General features: G+C 36.2%; 2 protein-coding genes across 2 annotated transcripts in view; both read right to left on the reverse strand.

Annotated features, from left to right (window-relative positions):
- Positions 1 to 846: 846 nt before the first annotated feature.
- LOC134748550 (sodium/calcium exchanger 1-like) lies at positions 847 to 9,762 on the reverse strand. The gene is made up of 4 exons (XM_063683338.1): positions 9,741 to 9,762; positions 7,269 to 7,427; positions 5,495 to 5,666; positions 847 to 4,183 (listed from the first exon to the last, which is right to left on the reverse strand). Exons 1-4 carry the CDS (start codon positions 9,760 to 9,762, stop codon positions 3,979 to 3,981), a joined length of 558 nt encoding a protein of 185 aa, XP_063539408.1. The 3' UTR covers positions 847 to 3,978.
- Positions 9,763 to 10,197: 435 nt separating this feature from the next.
- Positions 10,198 to 27,375, reverse strand: part of LOC134748603 (sodium/calcium exchanger 3-like) — a 143,378-nt gene continuing 126,200 nt past the window's right edge. Inside the window, exons 4-6 of the mRNA XM_063683395.1 lie at positions 15,742 to 15,884; positions 12,516 to 12,615; positions 10,198 to 10,310 (exon numbers count right to left, since the gene is read on the reverse strand). Coding sequence (XP_063539465.1) covers positions 10,198 to 10,310; positions 12,516 to 12,615; positions 15,742 to 15,884 — 356 coding nt within the window. The remainder of the gene's footprint in view (positions 10,311 to 12,515; positions 12,616 to 15,741; positions 15,885 to 27,375) is intronic.

Below are 27,375 nucleotides of genomic sequence, written 5' to 3' on the forward strand. Positions count from 1 at the left end.
TGTTACATTTTAAGTCAGAAAGAGTAAGAGTAGGTTGAAATGACTATGTGCTAGTAGATGAGAACGCTACTTTGACTGACGATGGATGGATATTTCTCATTTTCGCTTGCAAATATATAAAAAAAAATTTAAGAATAAAAGTAGATTTATTTTAATTCAAATTCATGCTTCACGTTAAATTTCCAATTCCGCATAATACTCTAAAGCACTTTACATACGTGATTTATAATTAACAGATGCCTGCTGCTGTCGCCTAAGGAGAACAAAATATAATATTATCATTAATTTAGCGATTCCTAAAATATTTGTACAGAAACATATTTCCTTTTTTCCAACCTATTCATATCGTTCACGTTACCAATTTGGATAACCGTTTATTTGATTTTTTTTTATTACCGAAAAAAAATAATATTAGTAAGGCCAGGATTACACTTGTAAGTTTTACTTACGTAAGTAGGGACAAAGCTCATTATTATTTATCTCCACGGGACTTAATCGCGTAAAATAGTTTCAAATTTACCTCCGACGTTTCGAGGACGGCGTTGTCCCCGTGGTCTCGGAGAAGACTGGCTAAAGTTGACATCAACATCTTCTAGGCGCGCGAGTTTTTCGAACTACCCGCACTTGGTCTTGTTTATTAACTTGAACGTTTTGCGCACTAGGGATGCTACCGGGTCGACACACAACACACACAATATTCGATTTTTCAACTTTCGATATTTGGTTTCGCTTACACTTACTAATGACTGGGTTCCATGTGGATGAGATAACGATATTCATATCTCATGCTGTAGTATAGCTGTGTCCCTACTTACGTAAGTAAAACTTACAAGTGTAATCCTGGCCTAAGAATATCTCATAGAAGTTTATCAATCAAAAAGCAACCAAAAAAATTAAGAAATTAATGGAATAAAAAAAATTGAAATCCTTATTTGGAAAATTAATTAAGACCAAAACTAACCTAAAGCTACCTTATAAAAATGGCAGTATATCTAAGGAAAAATAATGGATGGTGCCAACGAGTAACCAAATATGCGTAAGCACCTTAAATCTAATTTCAACAAAAAACAATACAGGCAAATTGAAATGTTTAATGTCTACCTCGATTAACGAAATACGAAGTGTTTTTAAAAATGCTTAAGGCGCTTAAGGGCGTCCGCAACATCGCGTTGGAGCGGGTAACGATATACTTAGTAGATTGTACAACAAGGGCATAAAGCGGTCCATTTCTACCCGAGGCAATTTATAATACCAATATAGTCGAGGATAAAAATGGTCATTTATGCGTTACACTGCTTTTCACTTCGATTGTGAGTAAATTATACATACAAAAAACCCAATATTTAAGGTTATTTTACCGTATTTATTTAAGACTTAAGAAAATTGTACTCGGGCTGGTCGGGGGCACGGGGCACGCCGGTCGGGAGCGCGCCGGTCGGGGGCGCGCCGGCAGGGATGGCAGTTTGTATGGCAGATTTTGGACTTTATTGCTAAGTCAATAAGGGACGTAATAGATGATTTTACTTTATGCTAATAATAAGCAACTTTATGTCGTCTACGCATGACTTAAGGTCGAACTTTAAGAGCATGAGAAGTGAAAAATAGTATGAGCGCCGCTAACTGACGCGGGGGTCGCGCGGCGGATTTTTACCCCTTGAAGTAAAAATCCCTAAGCATTTTTATAAAATCTTTTTTATATCAGTTTATATAGTATGTTTACTACATGCTGACTCTTGACTTAAAAACTAATAATATTTGCATACTGCTATATACATTTGCAACTCACGTGTTTTTCTGATAATTCTAGATATTCGATTGATTATTCTGACTATGAATAAAATTACTTCATAGTCAAAATAATCAATCCTCTTTTTCACGGTACGCTATTGAACACTTGTTACTTGAACATAATTATTTATGCCTACATCATTTATTTACAGAACACTAATTTAAATTAAATAATTAACGATACTGAATTGGCATTATCTAGAATTAATTTTCTAAAAAATAAGTCGCGGCTCCTTATTTTTTATAAATGTTTGTTTGTAATCTTAAACAACTCTTAAGAATCTTAGGCTGAAAAAAGTCCAGTAAGATTAATATTTGTTTTTCATCGAAAATTTAAATCGAATTTTTAACATCTGATCTTGAGTTAATTTGTCTTTACTTGATAATAATAACAAGTGCCATAAAACAAACTTTTTAATTTTCTCCCTTGGAAGTATTCCATTAGTCTACTGGCTACGTTGGCCTGTTAGGACTAGGGAATGAAAACCGGTTTTTATTTGTATGAAATTTCGGTTTTTCCATACAATTAAAAACCGGTTTGCATTCCCTAGTTAGGACTTGCATGGCATCTGGCCAGGGACGGGAGGATTTTCTCCCTTTAATTTTTTTTAACAACATACTTCTTGTCAAATACTTGCAGGTTAATAAGAGTTATTCACTAGTACAAACCAAATTTTAAGTAATGTGAAAAATAAATATACGTAGGTAACAAGTTTAAGAACAAATACAATTATTTTATTAAATATTTTTATTCCGGCCTTCACCACTGGAGGGCTTCGTCACTTTTTCTTTAATATATGACATCTATTACAATTTTTAATTTATACGTAGGTATTTATATAAATAGAAATTTATATTATGTATAATGTCGTATTTGTATAGATGTTATAAATTAGTATGACACATTACTGTATTTAGATGTTAATTATCATTTTTAAAAGTTATAGCAAATAATAAAACCGTTATTTATTCAAGAGATCACAACATCTCTTAGTTGTAACATCTTATATAAAAACTGATATTTAAATTTAATTAAACGGGAATCTAATCGAAGAAAAATTTATTCAACAATTTGATACATTACGAAGTATTAATGGTGCTCCCACATTGATTGTTATAAAATATTGTATAACATTGTGTGACAGGGACAGCATAATAAAACACTATCAATGCTATCACTATGTCACACGATGTTATATAACATTTTGTAACAGCCAGTGTGGAATCACCATAAAGTATTACCTAAGGTCATGTAATGTAAGAAGAACATAGTTTTTTTTTGCTTGGGGCAAGACGCAGTGATTGATTGATGGAAGATAAACCGTATTGAGGATTTCCTACAAGTGTTTATCTTGCCCCAAGGTTTCTCTTCTCATCTAACCTTAAATAAATTAATATGTTTACATTAAATTATGCCAATATGGAATCATCATAATGCTATTATTTATTAATTACTTTAATTACTTTTTTTCTAGCTAACTTCAACCTCCTAGGCTGTATTTACGAGACCAGTTTAGAATTTTAAATAGAGGAAAATGCTTAGGAAAGATAAAATTTGAGAAATTTGAGAGGATTGCAGTACTCATTTTTATGCCATTTAATTCCTTTGCAGCTTTTAACAAAGCTAGCTTTAAATTCATACATGAATTTTCTTACAAAATTTTCTTATATTTGTTTTACGAGGGGGCGAATGTTGTTGTTTAACCGACAAATTTTGCCACCGTGTGAAACACAACATTTTTCACCACCAATGTGAGGAAAATACTAACCGTAAAATACCAAACAAAATCAAGTCCCAATGAACGTTATTAAATAATTATCATTAAAAATCATCATTTAAAAGTTAATTCAACTAGCCAACATAAGGAAACAACTCAAAATTTGCATTAGATTTCTTTGCCTCACATGTGGATAAAATGCAACTTTCTTATCAGTTTTGGAACAATCAAGCCGCTGTGTGGTGAAAATACTATTTTAATGACGACATGACTCACAGCTGGGATGCAAATTGACAGCATTGAGTACCTACGGCACATGAAAATAATAGTTTAAAACATTAGGTATCCCCAGTGTGTGTAGCTACTCTAGTTAAATAATTCTGGATGCATATTAGTAAAATAAAATTCAAATTTGACTTTTAATGCCAAACATCGAATCAAATATTTTGCCAAAAACAGTTCGTACTTAAAATTAAAAGCCTGGGATGATGTCATATGCCTCTAAGCTGGACATGGTAAGATAAATGAGCCAGAGAGTGAAAAAGAAGATGGATGTGCATATTTTGATGCCGCGCGGACCCCCGAGTTCTCCTCCGATGGACTTCCGTCTCCTGAGGACCAGGACCAGGACAGCGAGAGCCGCTTCTGAGCAGAACATGGTGACGCTGAAGGCGAGGCTGAGGGAGAAAAGTAGGGTGAGTGATCTTGATTGTTTTTATCAGGGGCATCCCAGAAAAGTGTCGGGTAGGTGACGCCATTTCTTTAACACTTCTGATAAAGCTGAGAAGCCGATATTTGGCATACTAACGTTTGATAACTCAGATTTAAATTCAACGGTATGCAATACAATACAGATTTCCGCAGGTTGTTAAGGTAGCTCTGTCATAGGCGTCACGTCCCTGACAAAGTAGACTTTTTTTGTGGAATGCCCCATTAGAAGGCTTGTTCGAAAGACATTTTTTGGATACATTTTTGTTCTATCAATGAATGATGCTTGTTGAGAATCAATTTCTTGGACATATTTTTGTACAAAAGACCGATTTGACCGATTATCTAGTATCTTATCTAAAGGTCTTGTACTTCACAAGACCTTTAGTAAATACCGGAAATGTTATCAAAATATTTAGCCAAATCATCAGATACTTGACTACGAAATTGAAGGTGTATAAAACGCTCAAAAACAACAATAGCAAACCTAAGTACAGTGCTTAAGTCACACAGTTACACACAGTTAAAACTGTAGTTTTCAGTATTTTCTCACTAGATCTGTATTGATAGTTTTTGGGTTGGATCCACGAATTCCACGATCAGTTATTATTATTACCTACTAAATTACTAATAGTAAAAATTATGAAGAAAATTTAAACAAGACAAGATTCATTTAAAATTATACTGCAGGTTGCATTTAAGCATTCGTCATAATCTCTGCGCTATTTTCTGACCCGTTAAGAAGTCAATGAAGGGAATTTTCCACTTTAAAGAATACACGGTAATTTAAAAATCTTTCTAGATAAAAATAGAGATCTAATGGACGAACGTAAGGATGTGCAAGTTCTACTTCGCATTAACTAGGAAACAGTGATCACTGCTAATAATATAAAATCCGTTACCATTGCACGCTATTGCGATTGCCCTGATCTTTGCTTGCATTATACCCGATACAAAAAAAAAGTTACCCTTGGTATAGTTATTGGAATCGTAAGCTTTTTATTCAACTATTAAGTGTGCGCGTCTATGGTCGTGGTCGGTCGATAAAGGATGTCCATGTCGAAAGTCCAAGTTATGTACTTATATTATATTTATCACCAAAACTGCAATTTTTTTGTTCCGATGTACAATAAACAGAAACACACAGTCTATGCGACGGCTACATATCAAAAAGCATGATTACGTAGTTTACAACTGTACCCGTTTGTCCTAACTAGTCCACTCCACTCGTAAATATGGTGACAGTAGTTAGCTATAATATCCGGTTTGAAGCTACTTACTTCCCCGGATCAACAAGGAACTTCTCATTTTTGCTCCAATGGACGATGGCAGCGAGAGTCCACGCCACGCCAATGCCAAGGAAAACGTTGACAGCATTGGAGCCTGTTACGTTGCCAACCGACGCGTCCGCGTACTTGTCCTGGATGGCTGCCACTTTACTCGCAAATGTGTCTGGGGACAATGGGTGGAGTTAGAATTTACTTTTTATGATTTTTGGTTAGTGTATCTTCCTAATTTAATTAGACTGGAGTATAAGACCAGGAGCCCGTTTAGATTTTGATAAGCCCTTGACGATCGTCTTGGTGATTGGCACGCACGACTTTCATTTCATTTCGCATGCCAATAAGCGTGTGCAATTTTCAAGATCGTATCAAAATTACAAATTTGAATCAGGCTCCAGACGAAGTGGCGAAAAACTAAATCGTCAGGTGACAACCAAGACTCACTAATTCTTATTACTACCACAAGTTAATAGCCATAGTGAACCATATTAATACCGAAATAAGGTTGATTTTTGGTTAATATTTTTTTAGTAATTAGTGAGTTTTGGTTGTCACCTGACGTGACGAAATAGACTTAAGGATGACTCACGTTAGACCGGGCCGTGTCCGGGCCGGAGCTTCCGGCGCTTCGTTTTCTATAAAAAGCATCACGTGATCACCTGTCATGTCATAGAAAAGTAAGCGCTGGCCCGGACACGCACACACACACACACACACACACAGGAAATTTTGTTTAATTTCTGTATGTTGAAATACGGTCCTGCATCACAGTAGTGCTCAGTATCAGTGCTAGTTACTGTCCCAGTGCATGTTATCTTTTAAACTTACGTACATTAGTAATTAAGTAGCATGTCGAGCACTGTGACGTTTACCTTTTGTGCCACACTCACCTATCGATAATAGGTTCTTCCAAATACGACACATGCGACTGAATACAATGTTTGCAGCATATAATAATATTACATTATCTTTGATTATGTTTAAAACATTTAACAAAAAATATAAGATATATAGATAATTTAAGTATGTCTACCGTACATTATCTACCGCCATTATCTACCGTTGTCTAAGACCGTCCTAGAGAGCTAAAAGCCTTATCTCCCTGAGGACTAGACCGCTGTAAGATGAGCCAGTCACGTTTTACCCACTTATTTCGTGTAATGGACCCAAGCCAGTATGACTATGTAGGTGTGGCGCAATTCTTAAAGCCATTACGTTGTTATTGACTTCAAGGGTTTGAATCAAAAAACTTATAAATAGTGTATTTGCCATAACACTGATATTTTCTTCTTAAGAATTTGTTTTATCGAAGTTAACTCACATGACATATCTTCAAAATTTAGGAAGTACCCATGCATTTTTCTTGTATTAAGGGAATATTTAGATCGCGACTGCAGCAACTTTACTGATTTAGTGGTACTGGTGCAGAATTGCGCCACAGGAAAATTTTGAGGCAACCAATTATGTTGTTTAACTAAGAAACGTTTAACGTTGGATGAAGAGCGTAAATATTCCTAAGTCTTCAGCGAAAACCTTGCCGTTAAGGTAAGAATTATTTTACTTGGTATACTAGTTCCTAGTGCCACGAAAACTATGGCAGTCACAGAGCCCTTGATATATGCCAAGTGTACAACCAAAGTGCGAGGCCACATCTCCGATGAAGGCATTGACTAGGCCGATGCATGTAATGGAGATCACGAAGCATACGTAGCCTCCCCAATATTTGGCCAAAAACGTCAAGTACGGGGTGTATCTTAAAACATTATTTTACCTGGTATACTAGTTCCTAGTGCCACGAAGACTATAGCCGTCACAGAGTCTTTGATGCCAAGCGTACAGCCAAAGTGTGAGGCCACATCTCCGATGACGGCGGTGACGAGGCCGATGCAGATGATCGAGATCACGAAGCATAGGTAGCCTCCACCGATATCTAGTAAAAAACATCAAATATAAGTACATATACAGAGGGGGTCGATTCTAATTTAACAATTTGTTATGATTTTGATAAAATCTTGACCATCGTCTTGATAATTGGCGCGCATCTTACGCACGACTTCATTATTGTACCAATAAGAGTGAGCGATCTTCAAGACTGTGATTGTATGTTTTCAGAAGAGATCGCGCAAAAGGCCCTAAATATATATGCCCCAATATGCCCTAAGGATTACATATTTTACTTATAGTTTCTTAACTGGAGTGTTCATAATGGGATGTCATTTAGGTACCGCTTCAGGCTGTGACCAAACGCTTACATTTCTAGATCGACCTACTTAAGTGTATGACATTACGCTACTATTTACATAATATTGTTGTTTTTAGGGTTCCGTACCCAAAGGGTAAAAACGGGACCCTGTTACTAAGACTCCGCTGTCCGTCTGTCACCAGGCTGTATCTCATGAACCGTGATAGCTAGACAGTTGAAATTTTAACAGATGATGTATTTCTGTTGCCGCTGTAACATCAAATACTAAAAACAGAATAATATAAATATTTAAATGGGGCTCCCATACAACAAACGTGATTTTTTTGCTGTTTTTTCCGTAATGGTACGGAACCCTTCGTGCGCGAGTCCGACTCGCACTTGGCCGGTTTTTTATTATACATTTACATTCCAATTCCAACTTAAAATTAAATAAGTAGGTAAATAACAAATAAATAACAATAAAGTAGTAATTCTCTGGACTGTCGGTCTGTTACCTCTTCATGCTAAAATCGCTTAACCGATTTAAATTATTCTTGGTAAAGAGATAGCTTGAGTTCCAAAAACGGACAGAATAATTTTTGTTACGGAAATCATCAATAAAGGGATGAAAAGAGACTATTTACTATGGAATTAATAATTTTATGCAGACGCAGTTGCGAGCGGAAGCTTGTACTTAATAAATACCATGAAAACTTAAGTACATTACGCCGGTCAGCTCAGTGTTAAATTACCAAAAACAAAACCGCCAGAAGGACCGAAATCCCACAGTTAAAAACGCTCTTTGAAACCACAACACATTTATAGCGCCCCCGGGACGGGCCCTGATTACCGCCTAATTTAAACCGGAGGCCAATTCTGATTTTAAAATTTGATATGGTTTTCATTTTGATACCTACGACAATGGAATATTCAGATCGTTATTTCCTATAACAGGAAATAACCATTGCTGATGGACAAGCTCTGTTACACAAAGATATCCTAACACGTCCGTTCCATTACGTCGTGAAAAATTTATTTCACTTGCGTGACGTCGTGGAAATTAAAAATTTTATACACATTTTTGGGACTGTTTTTAGCGCCAGGATTGAATATGCTAGTGGTTCTGAATTGGAAGAACCCAAAAAGATTTGTGAGAATTGAGAAAAAGGTTTGTTTTATGAGGTAGCAACATAATACAATCAGTAGGCCGAGCACATGATTGGCGCGAAACTATCTCGCCGCGAGATAGACTAGACTACCCGTCTTTTACTAACTGTATGAATTAAAGGGGGACGGGTATCGTATGTATGTCGCGGCGAGATACTCTCGCGCCAATCATGTGCTAGCCCGGCAGGGGGCCTAAGCAAGATGACAATCGTTGATAAAAACGCCAATCAAAACTTAAATAATTTATGGAAAAAGTCACGTTACTTTTCGTAGCATCTGTCATCCTGGTACATTTTTTTTCTTTTAGTTTGACGTTTGTCTATGTAAGATTGTCATCGGTGCTAGGCCCCCAGGAGTCGTCTCATTAATTATAAATGCGCGTGAGATGCCTCACGAAACGACTCAAGGTCGTGTCAAAATTAAATGAGAACCATATCACATTTTAACATCAGAATTGGTCTCTCGCATCGTTTTGTCGAGAGACATATTATTAGTCGAACACGAATGAGCTTCTTTGTGGTCGTAACTCTTTTGAGAATTTAATTTTGCGTGGAGTAATTCTTTATGTAATTACACTAATCAAGTACATGTTTACTTAACATGTGTCAATAGCATTTTAGTTATATTTAGGTACCTAATTCTTGCAAATGTCAGATAAATTTTGACGTAAGAGCGTAACACCCTATTTTAATGATACAATTTTACAAGTAAAACACCGGTCAAAAGATTATCGCCATTAGTAAAGTGCATTTATTTTGTAACATGTTTTGTAGCTGCAGAGATAGTTGACTCCCCGGTGAACAAATTTTTATACAGATGGGTTAGTTATCTCTGCAACTGACTGTACATAATTGTATGAAACTTAACATTGGTATAACGTGACACGTTTGTTACTGTCGCATTTGTCACATATCATATCGTTAAACGATAAACGCCATTCGAAAATAAAGTGTATCGGGATGACAGATGCAACGAATAAGTGACGTGATCAGCGGCGGTATCATGGTCGCATTTTTATCACTTGTCATGTCATGCGTCACTTTCGCACTTGCATACTTGTTAGAACGTGACAGGCATGATGACAGGATAAAAAACCGACCATCTTAGCCCTACAGTTCATGTGTAGAGTCAGGCTAAGCTCACTCTGCACCGTATTTGATAGCACAGTGTGCAAGTGTTATTTTAAAGTGTGACGTTTATGATAACACTTCCACACTATGAGCTATCATACATGCAGAGTCAGCTTAGCCTGAGTATTATTTAAGTTACTATTGGCGTTTTCTATAAATGTAACTTGGCTAGGTCCCAAGAAGACGAAATTATTTTACAATTTTCTCTGTAGGATAAACTGTCACGTGAACTTGCCTGTAGGGGGGATGAGAGCAAAAATAATCTTCCAGAAAACAGTTACTACGTGCATTAAGTAGTCTGACACCGACGGAGGCTCATCAGGGTTGTCGGATCCTGAAAAAAGAGAAACCATTTAGTTCATACGAAACATTGTGTGACGAAACATTTAAACGCAAATTGAGAAATCTTTTGTTAGATAACCCTCTGACCTCTATAAGTGAGTTCATAGAATTAAATTTGTAATGATATATGTAATGTGTATATGTGTGTGTGTGTGTATGTGTGTGTGTGATATATGTATGTGTTGTTGGTATGTTGTGTTATTGTATTTTAAAAACGACATTTACTTCTTTTGCGATTTTTTTTGTTTAACATTTTAACGAACACTCTAAATTGCTTAGATTGACATCAATTTTAATTTATTTCATATTTGTTAGTATATTTATAATGTTTGACGATCATGATAAGAAGAAGAATTTTGATATTGATGCAAATTTATAGTGTAATTTTTATCCTGAAATAAATAAATCTAAATCTATAGCTTTCATTAAGGTAGGTTCAGACCTGTGGTGAATTAAGGATTCAAAATTAAGGAATTAAGAAGGGGACATAAAAATTAAGGATTCCAGTAATGTTAAGGAGTTCAGTACAAATCTTAAGGCATATCTAATAAGTACTTCCTCTTCTTGAGCCGACTGGCATTATCAGAGATGATGGCAAGAGGCCCGATGGGATGTCCTTGGTTCCTTGGATCTTGGGACGGATGTTGGTGTGGGATGCTACCTGCGTAGACACACTGGCACCGTCCCACCTCCAACGGACTAATGTAAAAGCGGGCGGAGCGGCGGAAAGCGCCGAAATTTTAAAACGAAATAAATATAAGAGCCTCGATAGAGAGTATCATTTCGTTCCATTTGGAGTTGAAACTCTAGGTCCATGGGGTCCCAGCGCGCATAAGTTGTTTGCAGAAATCGCGAAGCGTCTGGTTGACATAACTGGTGACCGAAGAGCTGGCGGCTTTCTCGCACAACGTATCAGCATTGCGATACAGCGGGGAAATGCCGCCAGCATTCTTGGTACAATGCCTCAAGGGCCTATTTTAGATTTAAGCTAGTTATTAATTTCGTTTACGTAGTACCACTGTATATATATTGTAATTAATAATTAGCGACTCTGTATATGCCATACGAATAAGTACCTAGACCATTTTATAACCTAGAGGAATACTTTGGTAAGATATTTGGTTAACATAGATTTACACTCATTTATTTTAAATTTTTATTGTTTTATACTGTTATTATTGTTATTTGTAGAATTTTCTGATGTGTTGAATTAATCTGTATAATTATTCATTATTATTCTAATCGAAATGACCTCGTCAAAATTCTATTATCTAGATTTTTGACATGTTTTAAGCTTACTTTTTGTTCTGTTTAAATGCGCTTGATGAAATTGATTTGATACTGTGTATCCACTACTGCATGGATTCTTCCTTATTTGCATTGCAATAAAAATATTGAGTATTTAATTCTCAATATATTCGTAATTTGGGACTCCGGTTCCGTTAAGAACATTATTACGGTACATGTCGCTATGGGGCTGCCTAAGGTGTGTAAACAAAAAAGAATGAATGGAAAGATTCGCACGCTTCGGGTAAGCTTTCGTAGCTCAGTTGGTTAAGAGCGATCGGACCGGAAGCGGTGAATTTTTCAATATTTTCCTTTTATATAAAAATCTCTTCGGTAAGACCAGCCAAGAAGCGAATCTCATAAAACTTTTCTATAAAAACTAGGCCAAGACTTTGAAATCAAATCTCCAAAGAGGTGTCAAAGTTGGTGCAAAGAAATATTCTTAAACAGACGCAATTTATGTTTCTAGATTAACTGTAAACTTTTTAAATGAACGCGCCTACAACTTTCATACCTTTTTAGGTTAAAAGCTTTTACCTAATGGACGTTTTGAGAAGTTTCAATGCCATCTACAGACAAATTATTACGTAAACTGTGTACTTCAACTATAAAACTGTGGTTTACAGACAAAGTTTAAGCTTACTCTTACTACTACCGCCAAAATGACTAGTTTATCTTGTAGTTTATCTATCCTTATTTATTTTACAGCGGTATATAAAGGATGAGGGTCTATATTTCTTGACAGTAGTTGATTGAGTGTTTTAATACTTAGGCGAAGTTAGACAACAATGGTGAAGTTAGGGTTCCCTATGGTATCTACCGAAAATTAAGGTTGACGAGACTATCTAGTTTAGCCAACCCAAATTTTTAATCAATCGCAACATTGATAACGAGGTTTGCATAAAGTTACCCGAGCTGACGGTAAGTGCCTCAGAGAACTGTTCCTTCCACGAAGACGTGCCTATGATTATAGACGCGTTCGCCCTCTGTACCAGCTTGTCCACCGTGTTCTGAAACAAAAGAAAAAAGGCTGCAGGAATAGTTGTCACATGCGACCTAGTGCAGAAAGCTTGCATTCTTGGCTGTACGAAGATAATGAAGAAATGCTTACATTGTTATAGCGGATAGAAACATTAATGAATGCGCGATTTATGAATGAGTTTTGTGGACTGGAGCAATTTCCACGACAAACGAATTGTCAAAAAAATTTAACAATCACCTGATATTCTGCCCAAACAAGAATAAAATGATAATGAATAATCAGTTTCAATTTAGAATGTATTGCACGAAAATATAGTAAAAAAATTATAAGTTTTGGAATTATCCCGTTGTTAGGCATGGCTGGGCAGCTATAATTGATTTTTTTATTATACTAAAACATTCATTATGGCATTGTAATCTAATAGTGACAACATAAAAAAATTAAACATTTGTAGTCCCTCTTCCTTCTTTATAATCTATCAAAAGTTACATTTTATTACAAAACATTAATGCAGTCTTACAAATATAAAGCAAGACCAAGGTAAATATTTCCAATACACACACGTAATCTCCATATCTGTTTTGTGGCTAGCTTTAAGTTTTTAGGCTACAGTTTTAATTCAAATTTATTTATTTTTTGTAAATTTTTTGTAAGCTTTTTTCTATGTTTTTTATATATACTTAATTCATTGTGCATTTTATATTTCATTATTGTTTTAATTTTTTCTTTTTTGTTGTTTAGTATGTATAGATTTTTTTTGTGGTAGTTACTTACTTTTTTGTCTGTGTTTTTTGTTTGTGTCGTTGGCGTATGTGTCGCCACCAACTCATAGTTTTAAGTCAGGTCCCCACTGAAAACCAGCGCCGCGGATTACCGCGGCATTATGCTGAGTGGGGTCCTATTTTAGCGTCCAATGTTTTTTGTCTGTATGTTTCCTTTTTTTCATATATGTAATCTGTTGTAGCGTTAAATAAATGTATTTTCTTTCTTTCTTCTTTCTAATCTCTTCCTCCTTTCCCTTAGTAAACCTCCTGAATAGGTACATTATGTCCCGACCTTCGGTCGTCAATCTGCAATCAACGGAAATGGCAGACTTTTGCAAGGATCGCCTAAGTGTAACCCTGTGCCTATCGATGTAAGCAACTTATGTCCACATATATACCAATTTCAACCGTATACGTTGTGTATAAGAATGAAAATCGAATGATGAGGAGCCGCGTGTCGGTAACAAGCATAGTTAATTGACTTTATATAGTTTATTATAAGCTGTTCGCGTGATTTGTGTAATCAGTCGAGTGGAGTCGCTTTATTGCTCTTTCTTCGTATAATTTCATTTACGTAATTACTACTCTGTTAAGTACCAGTAAATCTAAGCAATTACAAAGACACCTTTTAATTTGTGGCGTAGTTATATTTTTATGTGCACGTTAGTTGTGATTTTAGCGTCTACAAATGGATATAAACTTTAGGCGTTGACACTGAAGAACATTTTCTTTCATGCACGGAGATAATGAGAACGATCAGAAAACGGTTATACAATTTTTTTTATTAGGTATATGTCACTATTACGCTTTTCGTACCAGGTTCATACTGTAGTTGTTTAATAGTTCATTGTCAAGTAATATTGTCCGATACATTTTAAAATCAGTTTAAAACTTTTTTAGGGTATAATCAGTTTTACAACCTTACTTATAGCATTAGAAAATTTAAAACTCAGAAAACCTTGCTCAGACATGCACCGCAAAATCGTTGCCGCAGAGTGCAGAGGTATTCTCATAACGTTTTTAGCGCCACTCAAGGCACAATCGTAAGGGGAATACTTCTGGGGTTCATTTTAGAACGTCCGTAAAGACAAGTTTAATGGCGTAGAAAATGCAATAGGTCCCGCAACGACAATGAGCAGAAACACTAGACTTTTAAAACCTGGCGAAGCATAGTTAAGCGAGCGAAGTAGTAATTTCAAAAATGGATTGCACACGCAGAAGAGTACAATATAATAGAAATCCTCTTTATTGCACAACCTCTAAATACATGAAATTTACAGTGGGGGTACTAAACCCAGCTTTGCTATTACATTAAGAATTTATTTCCTGTTATGAATTATTTCGCTATTTTGCTTTTAAGCTCGTCAATATGCCCTACCTCTCATCAAAACTCAGGCTGAATTTCAATCTTATTAATATCCGTTTATTCGAAAAACGTCGAATGCGAGCGCCATACAAACGAGCTCTTAGCTGTCGGTCATGTCATAATGGAGATGTTTATAGCTTGAATTGACGAGATTCGGAATTTGAAATACTCCATTTCACCAATGACAGTCTGAGTGGACCACGAATGTACATATAAATCGGGGAGTCCAGTAGGCTTGATGACAATTTTTTATTAATGGTATCAATCGATCAGGTTTGTTTTTGGGATCAAATGTCTATATGGGACCCATTGCATTAAAGCAATACAAAAGTCAGAAATGATGCAAAGTCCGACAGTCGTACTTCACTCGCGAAACGCTCCTAACAAAACGATACCTAAGTAAACGTGACGTCAAGGTCATTGTATCTTTAACCTAACCCAGAAAAAATACTAACTTTTCCCATTCTTTCTTTAACTTTTAATCATATTTTCAAATTTCCCTTACCAAAAATGCTTATATTGAAATATGTTTTTCGAACGAAATCGTATATCTTTTCTGCCTAAAATCGGATCTAGATAACGCTTCAAGGCATTTGCAATGAGAAGTGTGGCTTTGTTATCGTTTATGACAAATTTCTCTGAAAAAAATACTTTTACAATGACACTTTCTCACTTTGTTCTATTCAAATCGGTACAAAGTAGCATAGAAGTTAGTGAGTTATCCTCCTAAGTCCCAGCTTTTTTTAAACGTCATAGTCCTAGAGGCCTCTTGTTCATTTTTTTGCACATTGCTGTCAGTCCTGAACAGACTATTTACAACTCTATGGACTGTCAGAACACTCCGCGCGAGCATTTAAATTTGAAAGCGGGGGGCATCTATTTTGTACCTAAATATGTACTATCGGTGTTTATTACTATAGGTAATTTACTTAATGCTGGGACTGAAGGTGACTTTTATTATGTACAAAATTTGGTACCGCAGGACTTAGGAGGTTATTACAGGCGAAAAATACTGACTGTTTACCTTAAATTCTTTGCTCTCCTTAATCCTCAGTTGCGCCCTGGTAATCTCACCAGCTCGAGGCAGCCCCATCATGGCGACGGCCGCTTCCTCTTCAGGCAATGTCGCCAGGTGGTTAGCTTCGTTGTAGACGGGTTTGTCATCATCTGTGAAGGAAATAAGTCTATGAACGGCTGGAGATACAGAAAAGTTGGAGTGGAAGTTGTAATGTTAATTTACCTCTTTATGCGGATAAGGTTGTTAAAGTAGAAAGTAAAGCTTCATAGCCTTTAGAGCATTATCACAGGGCGGACACGCTGTACATCAAAAATCACTTGCGTTTCTATGTGTGAACGGCCCTAGTACTTCAATAGATTGTTACTTAGTCAAGTCAAGTCAAAGTACGTCATTTCAATGGATTTCGCTCGCAGTTTACGATGCCTGATAATAATACTATTATTCTGTCGTTGATCCCATGGAGGATGGGCCGTGCACTGGTGTGGGACGCTACCTGCGCCGATACGCTGGCAGCGTCCTACATTTCATCAACCAGCAGAAATGCCGCGGCGGCGGCCGACGCCCGAGAGCGCTTTAAAGCAAATAAATATGGCTGTCTCGGCGCCAACTACGAATTCGTAGCTTTTGGTGTCGAGACACTCGGTCCATGGGGCAGGGGTGCACGCGGGCTCCACAAGGAGCTCGGAAAGCGGTTGAGGGAGGCAACGGGGGACCCTCGCGCGGGCAGCTTTCTCGCGCAAAGGCTTGCTATCGCGATACAGCGCGGAAATGCTGCCTGCGTGATGGGCACTTTGCCAAGAGGTCAGGGTTTATAGGAATTTTTTTTTTAGGTAGGTTTAAAGTAGTCTTAATTTTGTTTTATACAATTAATGTAAATTTTATTTATCATCTTGTCTTTTAGTAATAATGAATTATTAAACCCATAAAAAATTTATGTAAATAAAAAATTATTCTGTGGCATAATTTAGGTTTTGAGTATATCCACAGGAGAGTCCTGAAAGTAAACTCTTTGTATGACCTCCTGAAAATAAACTCATTTATCATTGATATTTTAATCATTCTGAGATTTAAACTAAATGACAGCCTCATAGCAAAAACTTAGCGACTGGTTTACCTCTTATTACACAAATATAATTTGTGTTAAACAATTTAAATATCGTAATCGTTTTGCAGTTAGCCTTCAAAATAGAACTACCAAAAGTTTGGACCTAATTTCGATTTTCAGGCACGTTTTGTGATTTGATAGTTACAATAATAGTCACACACATTCAACCTCTAAATACCAACTAAGGCGCATACACAAAAACAGATGAACAAATAACAAACACATACAAACCAGCAAGCGTATTATAGTGGTCGGTTAAGCAACCGCTTTAGTTTATGGACAGTATAGAAAGGACGACAATCTCTTATGGCAGAACTATTGCAAAAGTGACCAGCTTACAGCTGTAAATAATAGTTCCTAATCTCTCCGGTGGCGCTAGTTAGGCTCTGGGACATGTTAATAACATGAACCATATAAGGCAACAAATAACCCGACCAAATTACGTAGGCTGTTTTTGGTAGTATTTCGGTGTATGGTGGCGCCGCCTAATTACTGTTTTTTGATGGACACTTTTCATACATAGAGATTTTGCTTCTTTATATAGTCTCCATGCTTTAGTTACTTATATATATCAGAAAGTGACGTTAGTGCATCATGTCGTCTTGTGTCCACAAAAAAAGGTACGTACGTCACTCAAATTATTTTTATTTGTAGCAGACATCAAACAGCTCAGGGGTAGAATTAAGATTTTAAAATCTGTTATTGAATGGATATTATGATGATAATCTGGATGTATTTCACGTTCATTGAACTATTTAATGGACTTTTTTTTAATTCACATTTCAGACCTCATTGTCCCTCCATATTCCTAACAATTCCCCGTTAAAAAAATACAAAAAGACGATCTTACACTGCGTAAATGCGGTAATTTCTGCCTTACAATCAGGGCTCGGAACCGGTATTTTTTAAAAACCCTAAATAGCCCAATATTTTGAATTTTTTTATGCTCATTACGTAGGACTGAATCATGTATTTAGGAAACAATTTAAAACGTCCCATTAAAAATGAAATTATAAACAAAAGAACGAAAAAGAACGTATTTTTGTATGGAGCAAATACCGGTTTCCGACCCCTGCTTACAATATCTGATAGTGAAGAGTTAAGGTTGCATGTGTAATGCATTGTATCTAAATTAAAACACATAACATATATAATAACAATAAAAAACAACAATACATTTTTACTGTTCAAATACCGCTCAAGATATCAATAAAATGCTTGAAATATTTCACGAACGATTACTCGAAGCCGGCTGAGCATGAAACAGAGACGGATAAGCCGCAAAACGAAAATAGGTTTGTTTGTAATCTCTTTAAAGCTGTGTTTCTAATAGAAAACAATATCAATGTTGGGTACTAGAGGATGACAGGATTTTATGGTTCAAATTTGCATACAGAGGTGCTAAGCCAATAGTTTTGCTGACAGAAGTAGACTTATATTGCATGGAAGTTTGTATGCACGGGGATCAACGATGCATCTGACTGGTTACAGTGAGTGGTTGAACATAAACTGACATTGTGATTCGATTTGTACGTATGTACTACCTATGTATACCTGTCTATTTGTATACAGATTTGCGAATAACTCGTGTTATGCAGCGAACTACGTAGGCGAACAACACGCGAACGCGAATCGAAGCGATGCGGTTAATCAATCCTTATATACACATAGAAGTGTCCTACGTATACATATACATATACCTATAGAAGTGTCCTACGTGGGCGATCTCGTTGCGAACGCGAACGCCGTGGGCCCGCCGCGCCGCTTCGCTTCGCGTTCGCGAGTTGTTCGTTTACGTAAGACGCAGCGTTAAATAAAAGCTTGCAGATAAATTAAATTTCCAGTTAAAAACCAGACTTTATAATATTTTACTAGTGCCGAGGCAAATTATGTTGGCGCGGCGCGGAGAAATACAGCCAATGCACAATTTTTCCTGTGTTTACTCGCCTTAAGAAGCAAGTACATAGTTAAAATATAGTTACTGCACTGCATCCCTGTGAAGAGGCTACGCCCGGTTAATACGTCATATGAATAAGTGAAACTATGACATATTAAATTTAGTTTATTATCTGTTTTCACATGTGTCTGTGTATATGCATTTATAATCTTTTCCATTCGCTTCCTCTTAAAACGCAAGATCTAGGTATAATATTTAGCGGAGTACCTAAAGTATAAAACTTTTAACTATCAGAATAATGTAATAATAAACCACTTCCCGGTCTCTATCGTTTCTTTATTGCCAGTAAAATACATTGTACTTAAGTTGTTTATAGCGGGTTAAAACTGTTAAAAGATATTTTGTAGCAAATATGGAGCCATGACCCTTTTATGTTTTAAACATACCTAATGTTGATAAAAAATACGGACTATATTCATTATTATTTTGTTGATCTAGTGATTATTCAGAATAATGTTGTAAAACCGGCCAAGTGGGTTCCGTACCATTACGCAAAAAACGGCAAAAAAATCACGTTTGTTGTATGCGAGCCCCACTTAAATATTTATTTTATTGTTTTTAGTATTTGTTGTTACAGCTGCAACAGAAATTAAACGAAACTCGAATATATTTATATTTTTACTTTTGGCTATCAATCCATTTACAATTGTTCGATTTAAGTCACGTGTATCCGGGATACACGTGACTATTTCAATACATTATTTAAGTTTCGATTCGCGTTTTCTTTCAACGATCGTCATCTTGCTACAAATAAAACTAACGAAATAAGATACCTAATCTCAAATAAAATATCCAGATAAAAATGTTCGCCATCTTTTAAACCCAGCATCGCTCTGCAGAAATAAACACCACGAAAACACTTAACCAGATAAAAATGAAAGCATAAAGCGCTCTTAATTCCCGGGAACGTGGAAATTCCACGGGTTTTCCTCTAAAATTCTATAGGCGCTTTTCTCGCTTTCCCGAGTGTTAACGCGAATTTTTATTAACGATGTCGCACTCAGTGTTTCTGCGGAATTAAAGCGTTCTTTTGAGGGGCAAAAGTTTGGTGCATATTTTTGTGAGATGAGTCAATGTACGAGTATCAGTAAAACCCGCTTTACACATTCACTGCCATGAACCCGCTAGGTGGGTTCATTTCGTATTGGAAATGGGGCCACATTCGAATGTCATTGCAACTGCATTACAAGTATTATGCTGTTGCAACTGTTGCAAGTATATTAAGTATTTCTGTTAGTCTAAGTTTCGTGACGCATTGGTTCAACTGTAATGCCATGTAAACATTTTATCAATAAAAAAAAATACATAGAATAAGAAATAAAATTACAGTTACGACATTAGCGGCGTTGCTATTATCGCATAGTTTAGATGCTATTGTGAATAAGAGCAATCGTCAGCCGGTTGCATCGCGGCGGAAAGACCGTCAGCTGGAGGCTAAAACTCAAATACTACTTCTGTACCTACTACTGTGTGTTGTTATAAATGGATAAAACTGGGACAAGCTCGAAAAGTTCCGTGTTCCATTACCGAACCAGAACAAATCGTTTTATTCAAAGCGGAGTGCCGTGTCAGTGGCAAGGACTCTGAAGATGTTTACATGCCGCGTTACTGTAGGGACTTTATTAGAGAAGATTGACGGTAGGTTTGCCCTTTTCTCGAGTAGCATGCATTTTACTTCGAGTAGGGTGATTGCTTTATTTATTGACCCCTCCATAGTAATTGGCCACTCTTAACAAGACTTATTTATTTTCGAGTTCATGCTTCTATTGCCTTGTTAAGAGTGGCCAATTATTATTGAGGGGCCGATAACTACAGCAATTACCCTATTACAACTTTTTTTCGGCGTTTAAAGAAGATGGGTTTTTTTCTGGACATGTTTTTTTAACATTTGTCACAGAAAAAGAAAATCATTCATGGAATGCTTTTTGGCGGTGCTTCCTGCGGAGAAAAGTCAAAGGTTGACTGGTAAAGTTCTGAACCCAAAGGGTAAAAACAGGACCCTATTACTAAGACTTCTTTGTCCGTCTGTCTGTGTGTCACCAGGCTATATCTCATGAACCGTGATAGCTAGAAAGATAATATTTTCACAGATGATGTATTTCTTTTTCTGCTATATCAACAAATACTAAAAAGTACGGAACCCTCGGTTGGCGAGTCCGACTTGCACTTGCCCGGTTTTTTCATTCTATACAGTGAATTTTGGTATCGTTAGCAACGACTGCTGATTACAGAATGAATTTTTGTAGATGCATTTTAGCAATTAAGTCTGTAATTTGTACTTTTCTGTATTGTTTAGCTTGTTTTACTAAAATATTAGACACTTTCAATCTGCATTGAGCTAGCGCGAAAAAATCCCATTATGAAAGGATGCAAAGTCTTACTTAATTTCGTTCTCATAATTAAACATAAACCACAAGCACCTACCGACAGATATCACAAAAGTCATGTCGTTTTTAATTCCAGATATTTTAATGCTACTGGTTCAACCAATATTTTAAATTCAAAAACTGGTCGACCGAAAATGCATTAATAATATTTAAAAACTCCTTTTAGCATTTTCGTTCGATAACACGTTTCCTTGCCAAGTAGCAATCGGCTGAATTTACAACAAACATTTCCTTTGTTATCTGCGCAGTGTTGCCAAGAAACGCGATATATCTCCAAAATATTTGACAGCGGGATCGTTCCGAAGCTTCCAAGCTTCCCTTCTCACAACGTGTATGGCATGGGAATACCGGCTATAACTCGGGTAAGGCTTTGGTTTCAGCGAGGAGAGAAGCGGTTAGCGGCGAACAGAGAGGATAATGGAGCTTATTTATCCGCCATTAGATTTAACTTCAAACTGTCACAGTCTAAGCTCGTAAAGCGAGGTTTAGACTAGCAACAACCATCTAAAGCTGAAGGTATCATCTATATGGACCTACACTACTACCTACTCAAATAGTTATTAGTCACTTATTTGGCACCCCTAAACTCCTAAATACTTAATCAAGACTATTATTTATATCACTACTTTACAGTGTTGGCCGAAACGTTAATGCAATTAACCATTAACCAGTACAAATTGAACAGTAACCTGTAGCTGTACCTTTAATGGTTAATTGCAATTAACGTTCGGCCAACACTGCTACTTTAGCGCTCTTATGCCTTTTACTTCATCTTCTAACCCTTTGTAGCGCCGTTTTGGAACCTAAGGTGATAAAAATGTATGCCCAATCCGGAGTTATAGCCGGCTATAACTTCTATTTATAGAACTTCAAATGTTAGTTGGGTATATCGTAGCCTAAGAGCGTTTACAGATTATCCGATCCGATATCGGATGTAGGATCCTAGCTACATCCGCGTATAGTCAGGCCGCGGGGGCGCGCCGTCTTTAGCGGTCACGCACACTACAACAAGCATTATGCCTACACATACGCACACAAACATATATTATCGGTCCGACAGCTGACGAGGACTCCGAAATGACTGAATTTATCGGAAGCGCCTTTCCGATATCGGATGCCGGAAGGCGCCTATTACAAAAAAGAGCTGCAGAAAAGTCCATTTGCATTAAGCCCGCTTTTGGCATTAAGTCCGCCTTTTTTGCGTTATTTATCGTTTTTTAGTAATAATGATTTATTAAATGCATAAATAAATACAGAGAAACACATATATCTTACATTTTACTTCCTTCCGACATCCGATATCGGATCGGACAATGTGGAAACGCTCTAACCCCAGGTAGCATTTAGACGTCATTATGACGTCCGTTAGGTCATTATGACGTATAAATGACGTCATTATGAGGTCACTTGTACGTCGCTGACGTCACTTTGCTACCTGGGACGGTTAAAGGCATCGTTTTTCCGCCAATCGGCAATTGGGCCTCACCCGCCGCGGACTTACGGGAAAACTGCGATGGGATTCTGGTTGTAATAGCCGATGTGCAGTTGAAATACTCGTAGAAATGTTGGTGCTTCGGGAACTAACAGTCTCGTTGAGATATTTCCTTTTTGATTTAAGTTTGGAACTTACACCCAGTTTTGTATTTTGTTTGTAGTGATTTATTGTACGATTTTTTTTGTAATACAATCTAGATGTAGGTTAATTTTAAATAAATTTCGGTCATTATTTAAATTACAAATTAAGAAATTATTAATTTGATCGTTGTTTTCTGATCATCAATGCTCAGCTTTTTGCTTCAATATTTTTACTTATTATCAGATTTATTAATATTCAATAATATGCGGAATAGTCAGATTTTTATTTGAACAACTATAGGTAAATAAATAGGTAAGTTTTGAAATATTAATATAAAAAAGTTATTATTGTTTATTTACTTGTGAAAAACTCTTGCGGGCTTACAGGTGACCCCAACACGCTCACAAGATAATACAGGTTTAAATTACCGTAAAAACAATGTCAACTTACCTAATAAATAAATTAAATAACACAATTATATAAAATGAAATTAAATTACAAATTCGTTTGATTTCGTAAATTATAAACACGAATCCATCTAGCTGAAGGTTATAATATCGTGCCTCAAGTTATTAAAATAAGCCGTAAAACGTTTGAAATATTTCGTTATACGCCATTTACATCACAAATATTCAAGTGTCTTAGACGCTTATCACAAATCGCACATTGACAACCGGCATCGTGTGTGGGACAGAAATATAATTATGCGCGTACAATAGAGATAGCAACAGGCAGGTCAGTGTACGGAAATCCTTGCGGTAAGAGCCTTTGAGAGAATGTTCATATTATACTGTTTTATTCATGTTGTGTGACTAGATATAGATACCCTTTTTCCGTAGACATTGCTGCGTCTTACGTAAGCGTCAACTCGCGAACGCGAAGCGAAGCGGCCCGACGCGGCGCGGCGGGCCCGCGGCGTTCGCGTTCGCAACGAAATCGCTCACGCAGGACACTTCTATAGGTATCAAAGGATTGATTCACCCCGCGCCGCATCGTTTCGCTTCGCGTTCGCGTGTTGTTCACCTACGTAGTACACTACGTAAGAAACATTTAGGTACTCCATTCTTCCAATGTTCATGACGATTGTATAATGAATACAAGAAAAAGCGCTTTTATCGTTTTAATTTCGTCGATTTCTCCGCAAAACGTAAACGCGCCAAATTGTAGCGTTCCAGACACTTTAACACAGTAAATAGTTTAAAACCAGTACTGCAAAATAAGATAAATTCAACTCTATTGTGTGTGTTATATTCAGGTTTTAGTTTAATTTTGGTTAAGATTTTTGTTTTAGATATACTTTGTTGTATTAATCATATTAATGTATTACTGTGGAACTAATAAACTTTAACATAAACGCGTCGAAGATATTTTTATAGACATTATTTCGAATCCAATGAGGTATCACATGTATTTTTAGGTTCAGTATCTCTATTTTTCACTATTTTGAACTTGTCGACTAGATTATTATGGATGTTTACAATGTAGGTATTTAAGTATTTATCTATCTACTTATATATTATATGTATCGTCGTCTAGACTTATATTGACCGGACCTTAAATAATACAAAAGGTAATCACGGTCTATATCCCGGTCAATATAAGTCTAGTGAAACTAACCGTGAATCATTCAAAACTCTTATCGTCGTCTAGTACCTACAACACAAGCCTTATAGAGCTTACTGTGGATTAGGTCGTTTTGCATGAGGTTGTCCCATTATAATGTTGTTTGTTTGTTGTATGTATATGTAAGTATTTTATCTATGGACGTAAGCATATTTATATCAATATGTACTACCTATGTTTAGAATTAGTACTATGTTATTTGGCATAAATATTTGTATTTGTATTTTGTGTTTCTCATACCTATTGTAAATTTTTCCTGCACCTCAAAGTTACAAATCAATAGTAATCTATTTGATCTCTGTTTGGCCCAAAGGTTAACTAGTAGAGAATGCCTTCTAGCATTAAGTTTGCCTTTGTACAACTTTTACTGTGTAATAAAGTTTAAATAAATCTTTATTTATTGATTTATGTATTATTCATACTGTCACAATAATGTTGACTGTGCCAAGGCTTCCGCTGGTAACATTAATGATACCTTTCCTTTATAAAAGGGATCACGAACCGTTGTAAACCTTTAAAAGCGTTTTGAACGTTCTTTGTTACTTAAGTCGTAGCTATTAAACTTTGACCCTGTTTCGAAAAACAAAGGAACGGCAAAAAGTCTTTAAGTGAAATAATTGTTCATAGTATTTTTTATGTTACAGTTAAACGCTCATCATTAAAATATCTTTTAAATAAAGTAAGGACGCTATGCACGAAGAATTTTGCTAAAGCCGATGAGGTCAATGCCACTGTGCGAACAAGACAGCAAATAATGTTTTTTTCATAAATATGCTCCGTATTTTTTTTTTCACACAGAAAATAGTTTGACTAAGGTGAAAACGTAAAAACAAGCAAAGTATACAACACAACACAAATCAAACTTCAAAAAGCAACACAATCAAGTAAAAACACAATCTAATTAGCAAATCAGAAACAAAATAATTCTTACTTGTCGGAAGTAAAAGCCGCCAGAAAGAGAGAGAAAGAAAAACAATACAATTAATTAGTATAAAAAGAAGTAAACAAGTGGCAGCCCATTAATGACATAATATGTATATATTTCATGTAAAATACGATAAGTAGAAAATGTAATAGTAGGTAACAAGTCTGCCGAAAATTTTCTTCTGATGCAAGTACATAAGTACCTGTTTTAAATTAAATTAAATTAAATAATCATTTATTGCAGATCATAACAATCCATAGATTTTGTTAGTTTGGTGTTTAGTTCTTTTTAGTTGTAGAATAACTAAACACCATACAGGTCAACATACAGGTCGCCCAGTTAAGACCACCAGGTGCCTCCATATTCGACAGTCGTACCTGTCGGATAATACTTTCAGAAAGCTGTTGGAACTGCTTCTTGCTCTTTCCATTAAGGAGGCTGAGCGCTTACGCAAGATAGCATGGACACCGTCTGTGCGCGCCTCTGCAAACATCGTCGAGGCGCTGCAGAACCTTGACAGCCCCATCAGCATTCTGAAAGCATTATTATACTGAACTCGGAAAGCGTTTGCGGATCGCTGGGTGTACCTAACCCACAGGCTGCTCGTGTAAAAAGTCTGACTGTCTGAGTTTTAACTTGGGTAACAAATTAAATAATTTTATTAACTATTATGATTTGTCGAAATTAAACTATCTTGAGACATATTTCAAAATATTTAGATCACTATACGGTTTAACTCACTATTATTTTAAGTCGCTTTTGATAGTGATTGGGCCTTACTGAAAATCAGCGTCGCGGAGTGTGCCATGTGGCTCATACCGTGACACAAAACTGAGTAAGGACCATTTAGCGCAACTTAATGTGTAATTATTTTTAGTTTTAGTTTTATGTAACATGTTGTGCTAATAAATGCTTTTTATTTCTTTCTTTCTATTTTGTTTTTTTTAAGTAGTTGTAAACTGATATAGATGTTAAAATTTTAACAATGCAATCTTATTCTAACCTATCTAAAAACCATTACCCCACCGAACACCGCACTCGAATCGGTCCATCCCTTTAGGAGCTACGGTATTATGTCAGACAGATGGGTGCCTACACAACCCCTTTTAATGTGTTGAGGGTTAGTAGGACAAGCTGTCGCACTAATAATCCAAATCATTAACTTTTGTAATGTCCACAAAAATGACGCCAGATGTACCGAACGTTTTTGATCGTTTCACTAAAATATATGCCAATTTTATTGTTACAGTACAATTTCAAAGCTAAACCGGTTTCAATATATCGGTCAAATCTCTTTCCATTTATTTTTTCATCCGAACTCCGTGCAAAATGCACAAAAAGCTGAAAACTACGTGAAAGTTAGAACAGTGGACAAATTCAGGCAGAATTGGCGTACACAGATCCGAATCAAATTCTACGTAAAAATACAAACAGTGGAGAATGGACGGGAAAAACATTTTTGCAACAGTGAGTTGGGGGTAATTTACGAAAAGTTTGGCTTAAAAAATTCCAATTATTGTACAGTCGCCATCAGATATATCGGAGCGGCCGAGGTGAATAGTTACTACAGGGCATACAATACAACAATGCTTTTGATTGGTAGTAAAGCTACCATACTAATAGGTACTAGAATGAATATTAACTATATTAGTAGGTTACACTTTTCACGGTCTAAAATATAATAACATATTTATGATACACATGCTGTTAGCTAATTAGCTCAAACTATCCCCATACTAAATTTCATCTAAAAAGGCTTAGCAGTTTAAGCGCGAAGAGGTAACATACAGTTACTTTCTCATTTATAATATGAAATAGGCATGGGATTAGCAGGGATCTGAAGGTACCAAAATTTTAAATGAGTATTCCAAGTTTAACTTATGGTCAAATTTTCTCAGTATCCCCTAGATGAAAAGCTCAAGTTACCTGAGCTTTGAATTCGGTCAGCTAGCGTTTAGAATCCCACTCCTGGTGTCAATTCTCTGTCCAAGCTCCACGTTGAATTATTTATAAGACGAGACGAAGGTAAATAAGACCTTTTTGTGTAAAGCTCTGAAAGAAAACATT

This window comes from Cydia strobilella, chromosome 16, assembly GCF_947568885.1.
Source record: "Cydia strobilella chromosome 16, ilCydStro3.1, whole genome shotgun sequence".
Lineage (NCBI taxonomy): Eukaryota > Metazoa > Arthropoda > Insecta > Lepidoptera > Tortricidae > Cydia > Cydia strobilella.

Bases quoted from the DNA above. Each gene is read 5' to 3' on its own strand.
- LOC134748550 (XM_063683338.1), bottom strand. From the start codon at position 9,762: ATGATATGTGACAAATGCGACA. The intron at 7,428-9,740 runs GTAACAAACGTG...GTTTTTTACTAG, and splicing joins GATATGTGACAAATGCGACA to ATATCGGTGGAGGCTACCTA. The intron at 4,184-5,494 runs GTAAGTAGCTTC...TTTCTCCCTCAG, and splicing joins TTCCTTGTTGATCCGGGGAA to CCTCGCCTTCAGCGTCACCA.